The 16,198-nt window shown below is 39.6% G+C and overlaps 1 protein-coding gene across 7 annotated transcripts in view; it reads left to right on the top strand.

Moving 5' to 3' along the window:
- The window catches only part of rims1a (regulating synaptic membrane exocytosis 1a), a 549,448-nt gene extending 537,883 nt beyond the window's left edge, over window positions 1-11,565 (top strand). For all 7 annotated transcript variants that reach the window (XM_073056477.1, XM_073056478.1, XM_073056481.1 and 4 more), the window contains 2 exons: window positions 3,075-3,214; window positions 9,277-11,565. In XM_073056477.1, coding sequence (XP_072912578.1) covers window positions 3,075-3,214; window positions 9,277-9,495 — 359 coding nt within the window. In that variant the 3' untranslated portion in view covers window positions 9,496-11,565. The remainder of the gene's footprint in view (window positions 1-3,074; window positions 3,215-9,276) is intronic.
- Window positions 11,566-16,198: the final 4,633 nt, after the last annotated feature.

Below are 16,198 nucleotides of genomic sequence, written 5' to 3' on the forward strand. Positions count from 1 at the left end.
GACATCTCATCTGTACCTACTTCCAAGCACCTTAAAACTATGCCCTCTCGTGTTAGCCATTTCAGCCCTGGGGAAAAAACCTCCGACTATCCACACGATCAGTGCCTCTCATCATCTTATGCACCTCTATCTGGTCACCTCTCATCCTCCACCATTCCAAAGAGAAAAGGCCGAGTTCACTCAATCTATTTTCATAAGGCATGCTCCCCAATCCAGGCAACATCCTTGTAAGTCTCCTCTGCACCCTTTCTATGGTTTGCACATCCTTCCTGTAGTGAGGTGACCAGAACTGAGCACAGTACTCCAAGTGGGGTCTGACTAGGGTCCTATAAACTGTAACATTACCTCTCGGCTTTTAAACTCAATCCCACAGTTGATGAAGGCCAAATAACCATATGCCTCCTTAACTACACAGTCAACCTGCACAGCAGCTTTGAGTGTCCTATGGACACAGACCCCAAGATCCTTCTGATCCTCCACACTGCCAAGAGCCTTACTATTAATACAATACTTTGTCATCATATTTGACCTACCAAAATGAACCACCTCACGCTTACCTGGGTTGAACTCCATCTGCCACTCCTCAGCCCAGTTTTGCATCCTATCAATGTCCTACTGTAATCTCCGACAGCCCTCCACACTATCCACAACACCCCCAACCTTTGTGTCATTAGCAAATTTACTAACCTATCCCTCCACTTCCTCATCCAGGTCATTTATAAAAATCACGAGGAGAAGGGTCCCAAAACAGATCGCTGAGACACACCATTGGTCACCGACCTCCATGCAGAATACGACCCATCTACAACCACTCTTTGCCTTCCGTGGGCAAGCCAATTCTGGATCTACAAAGCAATGTTCCCTTGGATGCCATGCCTCCTGACTTTCTCAATAAGCCTTGCATGGGGCACCTTATCAAAAACCTTGCTGAAATCCACGTACAGTACATCTACCTTCGTTAATGTGTTTAATCAAAAAAATGCAATCAGGCTCGTAAGGCACGACCTGCCTTTCACAAAGCTATGCTAACTATTACTAATCATATTATGCCTTGATATATGTTCCAAGATCCTGCCTCTCAGGATCTTTTCCATCAGCTTACCAACCACTGAAGTAAGACTCACTGGTCTATAATTTCCTGGGCTATCTCTACTCCCCTTCTTGAATAAGAGAAGAACATCTGCAACCCTCCAACCCTCCAGAACCTCTCCCGACCACATTGATGATGATACAAAGATCATTGCCAGAGTCTCAGCAATCTCCAGCATATCCTCTTTCTTAATGTCTATATGCTCAAGCTTTTCAATCTGCTGTAAGTCATCCCTACAATCGCCAAGATCCTTTTCTGTAGGGAATACTGAAGCAAAGTATTCATTAAGTATCTCTGCCAGCTCCAAACATACTTTTCCGCTGTCACACTTGATTGGTCCTGTTCTCTCATGCCTTATCCCCTTGCTCTTCACATACTTGTAGAATGCCTTGGGGTTTTCCTTAATCCTGTCTGCCAAGGCCTTCTCATGGCCCCTTCTAGCTCTCCTAATTTCATTCTTAAGCTCCTTCCTGCTAGCCTTTTAATCTTCTAGTTTTTAAAAAAACTACCTAGTTTTTTGATTGGATCTCTGAATTGTGTTTTGAACTCTAATCAGTCTTTCAGAGGAAAAGGCAGATCTGAGAGGTGAGTGCATGGCTGAAGGAATGTTATTGTAGACAAGGCCTCCATTACATGGCACCCTGTCATCTGTACTTAAACAAGAAGCAAAGTTGCACTTGAAAGTTGTTTTCCTCTTCCAATGTAGTTTGTAAACTTCATCCAAAAACACATTGTGTTATACAGTTCAACAGCAAGTTGACCAGCTGCCTCATAGATCCAGTAATCTGTTTAATTCAAACCTCTCTGGTTGTGTGGAGTTTATATGTTTGCCTTGTTTCCAAGTGTTCTGTTTTCCTGTCATTTTCAAAAAAGCTTGCAGATTGGTAGGTTAATTGGTCTGAGTAAATTGCCTATGGTGTGGTAAAATCTGAGGGGTGGGACAATGGTAAAGGATTGGCTGGGCAGAGAAACTGTGGGAATATGGAGAAAATGAAATGTGATAGAGTAGGATTAGTGTGAATGGGAGTTCAATGGTTAGTGTGAACCAGTTGGCCAAAGGGTCTGTTTTCATCCCGTTCCCCTCCATGACTCTCAATCTCATTAGAAATGACTAATGTGCAAATTTCTACTTCCACACAGACATTTGCGTAGCAGTCTTAAGAATAACTGGGTAGATTGAAAATACAGCTTTATAACATAGTGAACTAAAACAGGATTGCTTTACTGAACTATGTAAAACAATGGTTTGGCCACAACTGGAATATCATCTTTTCAAATAACATGTAAAGACATTGGAGAGGGACAGAAAAGACCTACTGGAAGAGTTTCTAGGTGAGAAGTTACATAAAAAGGCTGGAGTAGGTGAGAAGCTCTCCTAATGGGGAGACAGCTGATGAAATTGTTCAAAATGGTTCAAATCATTGCCGTGTTAGAAAAGTCAGGCTTTGGAGATTACAGATTTATGTGACTTGGTAAAAGAACCAAGAACACATTTCCTTAATCAGCAAGTAGTTGACACTTGGCATTTGTACTCCAACAAGAAGCAAAGTTGCACTTGAAAGTAGTTTTCCTATTCCCAGGTTTCCTATTCCCATACTTTAGCTTTCATAATGGAGAAGGGTCAGTACTTGAAAGACAATTAATCTCAGGTCTGCAGGGAAAGGCCTGGGATTGCATTGCTTCTGCAGAGAATTAGCAGAGCCTTGCATAGTCAAAAATCCATCTCCTGTATTATTACCTTTTGTAATTTAGTGCTTCATTAATTGCTTCCCTGACAAGCAGCCAAGTTGCTTTGGCCATTATACAGTTGGCCCTATTTTAAAACTATGACAGCTTTTAAAGCAAACCAGCAATCTGGCCTGCAGGTTCGCTCCCTGGCTCAGAAGCCAAAGGTCATTCTAAAATACACTGCAAAGTCATCATTCATAAGAATTTGACCTTAGAAGTGTGTTTTTATTTAACTTTTAATTTCATTCTTTTGCAGCTCCTTATGTCAAAGTGTATCTGCTGGAGAATGGTGTTTGTATTGCCAAAAAGAAAACAAAGATTGCACGGAAAACACTTGATCCTCTCTATCAACAGTCATTGCTGTTTGAAGAAAGCCCACAGGGTAAAGTCTTACAGGTGAGTTTTATTCAGTGTCTTGGTGAACTTCACTGTTTCAGCAGACTTTCAGAGTGGTGCCTATGCCTTTTCTCTGTGAAACGTTTTCAGAAAGCCTTACTTACTCTCCAGATTTTACACAGTTTGAAATCCCTCCACAATTCTCTGCACCTCTGGTAGGCAGTTTCTTTTTGTGATTGGAAACCTGTAACCATTGGTGTACCACAGGATCAGTGCTGAGAAATTTATTGTTGATTATTTCTACAAAAAGACTTGGATATGAATCAAGGAGATGTGCTAAGTAAGTTTAGTAAGATGGTGTCGGTGATGGTGACGTGAGTAGTCTAAAGTTATAGAATTAAACTGATGAATTGGCAAGGTGGGCAGAGCATTGATGAATGGTATTTAATCTTAATTAGTGTGAAGTGATACATCTTATCAAATCTAGAGTACATTTTAAAAGTTTATGCAAAATCAGATTTTGTCCAGTGAATCCATTGTTTCCATCAGATCTTTACGGTTTATAGTCATAGAATCATATAGCCCAGAAACAGGCCCTTTGGCTCATCCTGTCCATGCTGAGCATCAGGAACCCATAAACAATATTCTGGTTTACCACCACTTGGTGGATCCGAGTGCACTTCCAGTTACTTCTTAAATGTTGTGAGAGTACCTGCCTTCACCACTTTCCAGACTTCAGTTATCCAATGGGTAGGGAAAAATCCTCAGATTTTCTTTAGCACTCTTAGTCCTAAGAGATGAGATGTGTTGTTTTTTTAAAAACACATAGAAGTATAGATTCCTGGAACATGCTGCCAAACAAGGCGATAGAAGTAGGTAACAATATTCCAGAGGTATTTAAACACGTGAATAGCAGATATGGACCACGTGCCTACAGGTAGGATTTGTTAGAATTGAATCGTGGTCTGTACAGACATGGTAGACTGAAAGACCTGTGCCTGGCCTGTTCTGTTCTATGTTCTTAAACCTATGCCCTCTAATTTTAGACATCTCCATTATAGAGAGAAATTTCTCCACCTGTCTAAGGCCCCAATAATTTTGTACACATCTATCACGTGCACATCCCTTCCCCCACCCACCCCATCCTACAGCAGCCTCCTCTTGTTCAAGGAAAACTAACTCATCTATTCTCTCCTCATAGTTGAAAAACTCCATCCCAGGATTCTTCCCTCATCCTATCAACAGCATGGCCTATTTTCATATTACTGCAACTTTACTAATCATATACCTCATTCATATCAAAATCATTAATCTAAATGACAAACAGCAAATACAGTAAATGTCCCAATATCAGTTTCTGTGATACACTACTGGTCACAGGCATCCAATTGCAAAAGCAATCCTCCACCATTATTCTGTCTCCTTTTACCAAGCTAATGTCAGGACCAATTGGCCAATGTGCTGTGAATCAACCAATCTTCCACATGGGACCTTTTCTCAAAGGCCTTTCTGAAGTCCCTGTAGAATATATCAATCACTCTGATCCCACCAGTACATTTTGTTACTTATTCAAAAAAAAACTTAAAGTAGTCAAACATGATCTCCCAAACTGATTATCCTTGAACAACGTCTGCCTTTCTAGGTGTAGATTAATTGTGTCCCTCAGGATTTTTACCAATAACTTCCCTTCCACTGATGTTACATTCACTGTCCCAGATTTAACTGGTTTACCTCAGCATTCCTTTTTAAGTAAGGTACCATATTTGCTTTTGAACAGTCATAATACACCCCATATGTGGCCAGCAAGGATTGAAATTCTCTTTAGGCTCTGGGGAATCTATCTTCCTTTATGTATACCTAGACATGTAATATCTCTTGCTTTTTGATGGTAAGATGTTCTAGGATGCCGCCATTGGTTGCACAGTTCTGCACTGTTGTTTATTTGGCAAGATTCAAGACTCTTTCATTCAATTCAAGACTCAAGGAGTAACATCCTTTAGAACCAAAGATTTTTTTTAATTTGAAACTAGATTCTGTAGATGCGGGAAATCCAGAGAAACACATGCAAGATGCTAGAGGAACTCAGCAGGTCAGGCAGTATCTATTGGAAAGGAATGAAGAGTTGATATTTCAGGCCAAGACCTCATCAGAACTGACCAGCTGAGCTCCTCCAGTATTACTTATTTATTCTTATTTGTATGTAGCAATGTTCAAAAAGGGATAATGAGATAAATTGTAGTTATATTTTTTGGCCTTGAATCACTGTCATCAACATTCCCTCAAAGGAAACACAGCATTCCCTGGACATTGTGATGCAGTGTTACTTATATCAGTGGTTCCCAAAGTGGGTGATATCACCCCTTGGGACAGTGGAAGTTTCTAAGGGGGCAGTGGTGGTGTACTTGGTAGCGAGGGGAACATCTGAGGGAGTACAGGTTTAATTTAAGAAATTAATTACTTATAAGCAGTTGATCCTCATTGCCTCATAATTGATTACAGTCATCACCTCATATCTTGCAAACCCACCATTCTCTTGGACTTGGCTCAAAGCATGTTATAGTTCTTGAAAACCAATTTGATACTTCTGGACTCAAGAATTTGTGTTATTTCCAGGCTCAGCCAATGCATTGTTGTCATTAACTACAGTAGTACAGCGCTGGCTAGTACAATTCCCATATTCAAATCACACAGTGATGTAATTCCTGTGAATTGGGGTATGGCAATCAATGGAGTAAAGTTCAGAATCTGCCCTTTCAAATGGTCTTGACCAGTTTTCTCTAGCCCACGGCCTAACAGAGATATTGCTGCCAAACATTATGTACAGTACCTTCAGGCAGAGGGACAGGTTTTGCCTGAGCTATGACTTTCCCTTTTATTGATCACAGTGTTTGAGATTGGAATTAAACAATAGGTGTTTAACTCTGGTCATTAGTCCATTATGAAAATGACAGAAACAGGCCAAACAAAAAAGTGTAGATAGTGTAGAGTGTCTGAAATATGGATTTATAACAGCACCAAGCAACCAACAGCAGTCAGTGTGTCTTGTGTGGGAAAAATAAGTTGTTTTTCAAATGAGGCCATGAAACTGTCTAGGCTCCTTGAACAGTTGAAGAGTAAAAACTGATAACGCAAACAAGAATTTAGCTTATTTTCAGTCACTGTGAAAACTTTCAGAAACAGAAAACACCTCAAAACATACTTGCTGTCATTTCACAACAAACAGTGATGGTTTGTGTGCTTCGTACAACATTTCATTGCAACATCTGGAAAGCCCCATACAATTGGAGAAGAACTGATTATGCCAATAGTAAGGGAGGTTATGAGTACCATTTTGTATCAGTCGCTAAACTAAATAATTAAAGCAATTTTGCTCAGTGAAAACTATGTTCAAACACAAATAGATGAAACGGCTGAGAAAGTGCAACACGCATTGTGCAACAATCTCTTCATGATTTTTATAAATAACCTGGATGAGGAAGTGGAGGGATAGGTGAGTAAATTTGCTGATGAAACAAAGGTTGGGGGTGTTGTGGATAGTGTGGAGGGCTGTCAGAAGTTACAACAGGACATCAATAGGGTGCAAAACTGGGCTGAGAAGTGGCAGATGGAGTTCAACCCAGATAAGTGTGAGGTGGTTCATTTTGGGAGGTCAAATACGATGGCAAAATATAGTATTAATGGTAAGACTCTTGGCAGTGTGGAGGATCAGAGGGATCTTGGGGTTCGAGTCCTTAACACTAAAAGCTGCTGCACAGGTTGACTCTGTGGTTAAGAAGGCATACAGTGTATTGGCTTTCATCATCCATGGGAATCAAGAGCCGAGAGGCACTGTTGCAGCTAAAGAGACCCTGGTCAGACCCCACTTGGAGTACTGTGCTCAATTCACTACTGGAAACTATAGAAAGGGTGCAAAGGAGATTTACAGGGATGTTGCCTGGATTGGGGACCGTGCCTTAGGAGAATAGGTTGAGTGAACTTGGCCTTTTCTCCTTGGAGTGATAGAGGATGAGAGGTGACTTGATAGAGGTGCACAAGATGATGAGAGGCATTGATTGTGTGGCTAGTCAGAGGCTTTCTCCCAGGGCTGAAATGACTAGCATGAGAGCACACAGTTTTAAGGTGCTTGGAAGTAGGTACAGAGGAGATATCAGGGGTAAGTTTTTTTAAAAACGCAGAGTGGTGAGTCCGTGGAATGAGCTTCTGGCGACAGTGGTGGAGGTGGAAGCGATAGGGACTTTTAAGAGACTCTTGGATCAGTACATAGAGCTTAGAAAAATAGAGGACTATGGGTAAGCCTAGGTAATTCTAAGGTAAGGACATGTTCAGCACAGCTTTGTGAGCCGAAGGGTCTGTATTGTGCTGTAGGTTTTCTGTGTTTCTGTTTCTAGAATTATTTGCAATGTTCTATGAAATCAAGATTCACATCATTTTCTTGCAATTGCAGAATATCAAAATCAAATCAGTCAGCTCCACCATTCTGTCCAAATTAACCCTATTTAAGTGCAAATTGGCTATTGCAACCTTTTTCCAATTTCTGAGCCTCTCTGAATTGGAAGAAAGAATACCAGATGATGATCTTCAAGTATACTGTACCCACCTGGGTGAGCTGCATCAAGACATGTCAAGAGATTTCAGGATCTTCTCTCAATCCAAATTCCGGATTGGGGAATAAATCCATTCCTGAATACTTGTAATGAGGAATTAACAGGAAAAATAGAGGAAGGACCGTTCTCACTACAAAATGACTTTGAACTGAAGCCAAGGTTCAAAAACTCATATCAAGACTTTTGGACGCAGGAAGTACTCTCTGAACACTATCCTGCACTGTGGAAAAAGGTCGATATGTTCTTTATTGGCTCTCCAACATTACATTCAGGGGAGCAGAGTTTCAGTGCAGTCAGCCAATTTCTTTTAAAACATTGAAACAGACGGCAAATTACAGAACATGGAGATCTGAGACTGAGTGACATTCAGTATGATTTTCAGAAACTGATATCACTGCTCCAAGCCCATCCATCTCACTGAAAGGTGTAAAGGCAGTGAAGTTGTGAATAGTTGGACTACTAATGTATGCTCTAAAATTGACTATGAATTTTTTTATTCTAATTAAAGTAGTAATTTTATTTATAGCTTTAAATAATTGAATAATTTTTGCAATTATTTGTCACTGCTTTGAATTTGCAGTTCCTATTTTCTTTCACTGTGCATCATAAAATCAAAATTCTTTCTAGTTTTTATTAATGAGCAGAAAGGGAAAGGGCAGTGAGGATGTGGTCTGGTATGCAAGGGGATGGTAACAATAGATAGATAGATAGAGAGATAGAGAATCACTGCTTTTATATCATCTGAAGAAGCCTCGAATCTGTTGAAGATTTAGAGGCAGGCACAGAATCCAAATTGAAACCATGTTATTGCCCAAGAGTGTATTGATTACATTTCAATTGACTCCCATATTGTTCTGATTGCAATGTACCCAACATTCTGATTATTCTGGTATTCAAGCCCAAGCCTGGTGAACTTCAGACCATGCTCAAGCTAAACTAATGATTGTATAATTATAAAAATGTTGCTATATAATATTCAAAGTGTAAGGTAAATTTGTTAGCAAAGAATGTATATGTCACTATATACCACCCTGAGATTCATTTTCTTGCAGGGAAGAAAACAAAGAAATACAATGCAATCAATGGGAAGCTACACACAAACAACCAATGTGAGAAAAGGCAAACTGCAAATATATTAAATAGATAGACAGGTATATGGATAGATGAACAAATAGACAAATAAATAACTAATACTGAGAATTGAGTTGTGTTGACCTTGAAAGTGAGCTCATAGTTGTGGGATCCATTCAGTGAAGTTATGCACACTGGCTCAGGAGCTTGTTAGTTGAAGGGTAATAACTGGTGGTGTGGGACCCAAGGCTCCTATACCTCTATCTTGATGGCAGCAGTGAGAAGAGAGCATGGCCTGGATAATGGGTGTTCTTGATGATTGATGCTGCCTTCTTGTGGCAGCCCTCCTTGTAGGTGTGCTCAGTGGTGGGGGAAACTTTGTCTGAGATGGACTGCAATATTCATTAAAATGCAATTACCTGTACATTTTCTGTCTTTTTTATTTAGGTAATAGTCTGGGGAGATTATGGCCGAATGGACCACAAGTGTTTTATGGGTGTGGCACAGATCCTATTGGAAGAGCTTGACCTTTCCAGCATGGTGATTGGCTGGTACAAACTGTTTCCAACATCATCTTTGGTGGACCCCACCTTAACACCACTTACTCGTAGAGCTTCCCAATCATCTCTTGAGAGTTCAACTGGATCTCCTTGTATAAGGTCATAATGATTTTGGAATCAAAGACAGGACAAAAATAAGACACTGACCACAAATACGATCAAAAATCGCTGCTGGAGCCAGACAATCACTCTTGTTTTGCCAATGGCACCTGTTTGAAAAAAACAATAGGGCTTCTTAAATCCTAAAAATGACATACATATTTGAATGTATTTCTGTATGTATGCTGGCATGAACTGGCACCCGCGCACTGCATTAAATCTGAATGGAAAATGGTGATCAGTAAGATTCACTGATTATATGTAAGAGGCTAAATGAATGAGACCAGTGCTCTGACCTAAAATTAAATAAGCTTTAGCCACAAACTGGAAAGTATCAAACTGAGATAAAAATTGGAATTTTTCATTGGCATTTCTCTAGAAATGACAAACAGTGTTACCTTCCTGCTCTTACATTTTGTTTCCTTGCACATACTACTTCCACTGCTGTTTGCTGTACTGAAGCCTTGCTAAATTTCGGCAGTTTCCCCCCTCCCCCCCCCCCCCCCCCCCCCACCTGCCGCTGGCGGAGTCCTTGCCCATGACTCAAGGCCAATGGCAACATTCTGTGAGCAATGCAAATGGTATTCAGCAGTTTTAGACTTTATGCAGATAATGTCAGTGTGTGGATATCATTGGCTCCCAGTCAAAAACATCACATATATTGCGAGTTAGCAACAGAGAGAAAGATAACGTGAGATTTGATATTCAGAATTGAATCAGCAGCACCCACAATATTTCTAAACAGAAGACTGTAAAGTGTTGTTTGTCATTTGCCATATAATTGCCATTGCTTCTCTTTGTAAAACAGGCATATGTTTGCATTATGAATTAATATTTTTTATGTTTTCTGATGTTTTTGCATGAAAACAATGTTTTGAAACTGCTGTCAGTGCTGGGGACTGTGAAAAGCAACTTCAGTTTTGGTATTCTGCAGAGATCGTGGCACTAAAATATTCCTTGTGATGCCATTCTCTTCCGATAATTACAGTTGAGATAAACACTGTATAAAATTGTACATTTGACTGCCTAAAGTGTTGGCCAATAATGGACAGAGTATGAGCTGTACCTGAGACTTCCCCTGATTGTTTGTCATTTGGCAGTCTGAACTGACCAGACAGAGCATGGTGATTGCTGGAAGTTCTAGTTTAAAACACGTTAATAATTTTATATCTGATTTCAGTTAACTTAATTTCAGAATTACTGCAAGAACAATTTTTTAAACAATGAAATGCATTACTTTTTGAAAGAAAGGCAAACTTTTGATTGCTTTTGAAACAAGTCATTTTTGTTCTGTTAGTCACGTAGTACTTGAAGCCCCCTGTTTAAGCTGTGTCCATGAGGTGCAGTGAACCTTCTTCCTCCTGCTCCCATGGCTGTTTTGAGTTTCTGATCACTGATGTGAAGCAGCATGACTCTGGACCTGATCAATTGCTGCATGCACGTTTTGTAGTGGGGGGAGGGTGGTGGGGACAGAACACAGGAGTTAGTATGTGTGTTAGTTCCACATAGGCCAGCTTGTAAGTTGCATGTTCTTGTACAGTTTGCTTGTTAATTAATATACAGAAATTACTTAAAAAATTCAAAGCCATTTGTTTCTGCTAGAGACCCAATTGTTAATTTTAATGACCCTCAGGTTTGGTGGTAGATGGCTACTGAAAGATTTTGTTTTGTACCCTATCTGGCAAATACTTGCTGATGCAGTACATAAAAGCACCTTATTGGCCTTGATGTGAACTCAATACTGTGGGGCTTCAACAGCCTTGTCTGTACACAGTTTTGAATTCAAGGTATTTTGCCTGCACCGAGTGAATTGTCTCATTTAAATTGGCCAGCACTTTGTCTGTGGTCCCACAATGTAGAATAAGACTGATCACTGCTCGACCTGCTGAGCAGGAAGATTTAAAACACTGGTTTGCTACACCTTTAGGATCTATTCGATTTGTTGTGGCCAAATTCAGCTGATTGGGTGGTATCTTTCTAATGGCAACAGTTGTCTAAACACTCCCTGTGCTTTTAAATGAACCTCAGACATATGTTATGTAAACAACATGTTTAATAAAAGTTACTTTTCATGTCAGTCTTAAATGTTTTTCCCTTATTCATAACCAACCCTAATATGAGGAATGAATGACAACATTGCTGGGTAACATGAAGGGAAAACAAGTGAATAATATTGAACTGAATGAATGTGTGAATATTGCAGCCAAAACGTTGCTATTGGAAGTGAATGAATGATGGTACTGTACAAATAATTAACAAATCATTAAATGAATTATAGTGTAATTAAATCAATTAAACCAGCCAATGAATGATTTAACTGAGAAGATGGGAAAAATTAAATAAATGATACAGTTGGTGGTGGCATCACTCAATATGCTGGTACCTGACTGACTTAGCATGCAGGTTGTGTTCCCATTCATGGGAATAGCAATTAAGCAAGCTCCAAAAATGGGTCAGAATGACATTTCATATATATGGAAATGTGTTGCTGACAATTTTATGTTTCTGACTATGAGCAATAAATAGGGGCTTCATTAAAGACATTATTCAACCAATAAATCTTAACAATGTAAACTGATATAAATGATCTTACAAGTATAATCAGAACAAGAGTAAGAGTAGTAGAAGTGAAAGAGACCTCAGCTGGAGAGAATGAGACAGGCCATGTCTCAGAAAGGCAGCGTCCATTATTAAGGACCTCCAGCACCCAGGGCATGCCCTTTTCTCACTGTTACCATCAGGTAGGAGGTGCAGAAACCTGAAGGCACACACTCAACGATTCAGGAACAGCTTCTTGCCCTCTGCCATCTGATTCCTAAATGGACATCGAGTCTTTGGACACTACCTCACTTTTTTTTTTATTATTAAATTTACAACATTTCTGTTTTTGCACTTTTTTAAAATCTATTCAATATATGTAATTGATTTACTTGTTTATTTTTTTCTCTGCTAGATTATGTATTGCATTGAACTGCTGCTGCTAAGTTAACAAATTTCACATCACACGCCGGTGATTCTGATTCATCCTGTCTGGAAATAGGGCCAGATTGTGATTAATGCTTTTTGAAGAGCTAGGGTTAACTGTCTTACTGGTCTCTTCCTCTCAAAGATGCAGAAGATATTGTCATTAACAATTTTCTTAACTGAAGATCTGTATTTTGGGCTATTTAGATGTTTTGGTTATCTTCAGCTCTTTTTCTTCATTTTAATGTAGAATTTCCTCTGTTTAAATATGTTTACCTTTCTCCCAAATCTAACATGATAACTTACATCAATGGGAAGCACTTCAAAGAAGCCTTGCAAATTAGATTTATTGTGATTATATTGTACTTAACATGAATTTATTTTGTTGACCAGAAATATTTGCGAGTGCAGTGAAATATTCACTACTGGCCCTTTCCTCCAATACTGTCTCACCAACACCTCAGCTTCCTCGGGCTGCTAAAGTAATTTGGCATGTCCTCATCAACCCTTACCAATTTTTATTTATACACCATAGAGGGAAACCCATCTGGATGCAGCACGATTTGGAATGGCAACTGTTCTGCCCATGACCACATGAAACTACAGAGTGTTGTGGATACAGCTCAGCATGTCACAGAAACCAGCCTCCCCACCATGGCATATGAACAACATCTAGAGGGCACATGTACATGGGTAGGAAATGTGGGCAAGTGGAACTTGCTTTAGATGGGAATAATGTTTAGCACCAAGCAATGGGGCTGTAGAGTCTGTCTCCTTGCGGTGTAACTCTCAGAGCGTGGAGTGGGGCAGGTTCTGGAGTAAGTGAGGCAGATCCAATGAACTGTAGGAGATTTATGCTTTGTAATTTTGTTTGCCCAGATCTAAAAAGTGATTTTACCCTCTTTGGAGATTTCAATTTCTAAGTTGTTTTGTTAATTGTTACCTGCATAAATATAATACACCATAAAATGATTAACAACTTTTATTTTTGATACATTTTGGCTGATAATATTCAAAAGTTGGAACATAAATTGCACGTAATGATTTAGAGAGTATGCCACTAAAAGCCCAACAATACAAGAAAATGGGAGCAAGAAAAGGCCATCAACCTCTCCAGCCTGCTCTATCATTTAATATTATCATAGCTGATTGATGCTGGCCTCAATTTCTGTGTGCCTGTTCCCTACAATTCTTTAAAATATTTAATCTACCTCCACCTTAAATATACCCGATTGTCTGGTTTTTACCACCTTTGAAGGCAAAGAATTCTACCATCCTCTGAGGGCAGAGATTTCTATGCACATAAGTTTTGAACAGTTATGTCCTCTTGATTGTAAGTCTATCACTAGTGGAAACATCTCAATATCCAGCCTGTCAAGCCTCCATAAGCTTTAAAAATTTAAATAACTCCTGATTCTTTTAAATTCTTAAGACTATAGAACCCATACTCTCCAGCCTCTATTGATAGAGCAACCCTCAATCCAGGAAATAACCTGGTGCTTCCAAAGCTGTGATATCCCTTTTCTTCATAAAGGGGACCAAACAGTGCACAGTACATGTATTCCAGTTGTGGCCTTACTGACATCTGTACAACCGTAACAAAGCCTTCTTATTCTGGGCTTCATTGAACTGGTTGTAGATAATTAAATGCTTCTTGAAAGCTCTGTTGACAACACCTTCCATCACTTTGCAGATTTTTGACCAAAGACAGATTGGGCAATAATTACCCAGAATGGATTTTCCAAGCTTGTTTTGAAATGGGCCTCAGAATTAGAATATTATCCCGTACAGGACACAAGAAATAGGGACAAGAATGGGCCATTAGTATACAATTACACAGCAGAAAAACAGGCTTTTCAGCCTATGCTTATCCTGCTGATCTTTCTGCCCATCTCAATCATTCTATTTACCTGCATTAGGTCTGTATTCTTCTACCCTTGCCTATTTAAACTCCCTTCTAAATGTTTTTTTAAAAACATAATTATATCCAATTCCATTATCTCTTCTATCTGCACGTTCTATACATCAACTGCACATTCTATATATCAACCACTCTCTACATAAAAAGTGCCCTTTGATCCCCTAATACTACTTTTTCTCTTCACTTTAAACCTTTGCTCTCCCACTTTTGATACTCCTTGCATGTGAAAAAAATACATTCTATCTACCCTATTCATGCCTCTAATGATTTTAAACAACCTCTATCAAGTCAACCTTCAGTTTCAATCTCTCCAGGAAAAGCAAACCCATCTTATCCAATGTCTTCTATAACTACAGTCCTCCAGTCCAGGAATCTCCTTATGAATCTCCTCTAAGCTCTCTCAAATCGGTCTGATGAAACAGGTCAGAGGGTGGTAGTGGAGTGCTGTTTCCTCAGGTAGCTGCTAATGTGACCAGTGGTGTACAACAAGGATCAATGTCAGTTTCTCTGCTGTTGTCATCTGCATTATTAACTTGGAGGACGCAGGTGGCAGAATTAACAAGTTTACAGATGACACCAAAATTGGTGGAGTGCGGGACAGTGAAGAAGATTGTGGTGTTGTAGAAACTAGACCATTTTCATCCCAAGATTATAACTCCCAAATAATGTGCATTATAGTCCATTGTCCTTTATCATTTGTCATATGCATTAACAATTTGGAAGAGAATGTGAGTGGTATGACTAACAGGTTTGTAGATGAGACTAAAACTGTAGTAGAGTGGTCAATGGAATCTAGATCAAATGGGAAAGTGAATGAAGGAAGAGCAGATGAAAATTGAATTAGACAAGCACAAAGTGAAGTATTTTGAGAAACTGGACCTGGCTAAGCCATACTCAGTGTATGCATGACCCGGGGAGTGTTATCGAACAGTTAAGCAGGGATGAAATACAGTTCCCTGAAGGTGGAGACACCAGTACACAGCGAGGTGAAGAAATCTAATGGCATGCTTGCCTTCATCAGCCAAGGCATTCAGTATGGGTGTTGAGATGTCATTTACAGTTGTACAAATCACTGATTTGGCACACCCTACAGGAAGGATGTTGTAGCGATTGAGAAGGTGTGGAAGAAATTCATCAGGATATTGGCTGGAGTAGAGGGCTGCAATTACAAGGGAAGATAGATAGGCAGGAATTTTTCTCATTGGAAATAGGAGGCTGAAGGGTGACCTTATACAGATTTTAAAAATTATGGAAGGCATCATAACTTTGGATTGGACAGGATATGTATCAGAATGTTTTTCCCCCAAAGCATGACAATGCAGAACTAGAGGGCAAAGGTTTTAGATGAGGGGGAGAATTTTAAAGAACTAAGGGGCAAGGTTTACACACAGAGGATAGTGAATATCTAGAATGGGGTGCAGGAGAAGGTAGTGGTGGAAATGGATAAAATTTACAACATTTAAACAGGTACTTGGACAGGAAAGGGGGTAGAATAGAGGGGCACCGATCGAATGCAGGCAAACAGAATTGGTATCACCATCATCATGGACAAGGCAAGTCCATTTCTGAGCTGAACATTTCTATGATTCAGTTATGAACATTGCTGCTTTCATTGAGGATACATCTGAAGTTACCACTGGGGATCTGGAAATTCTGCTGGTGGACACCACCAAATCCCAACTCATTCTGCCCACACTGGCTGTATTCACTGAATGCTACAGATTCAAGATTCAGTAGATGAGTGTAAAGGAGAACTGAATGATTTTTACTCTGGATCCGGTGCAGGATAAGGAAACACAATAAGCATAAATACAAATTTAAAAAG

The sequence above is a fragment of the Hemitrygon akajei genome, chromosome 9 (assembly GCF_048418815.1).
Source record: "Hemitrygon akajei chromosome 9, sHemAka1.3, whole genome shotgun sequence".
Taxonomy (NCBI): Eukaryota; Metazoa; Chordata; class Chondrichthyes; order Myliobatiformes; family Dasyatidae; genus Hemitrygon; species Hemitrygon akajei.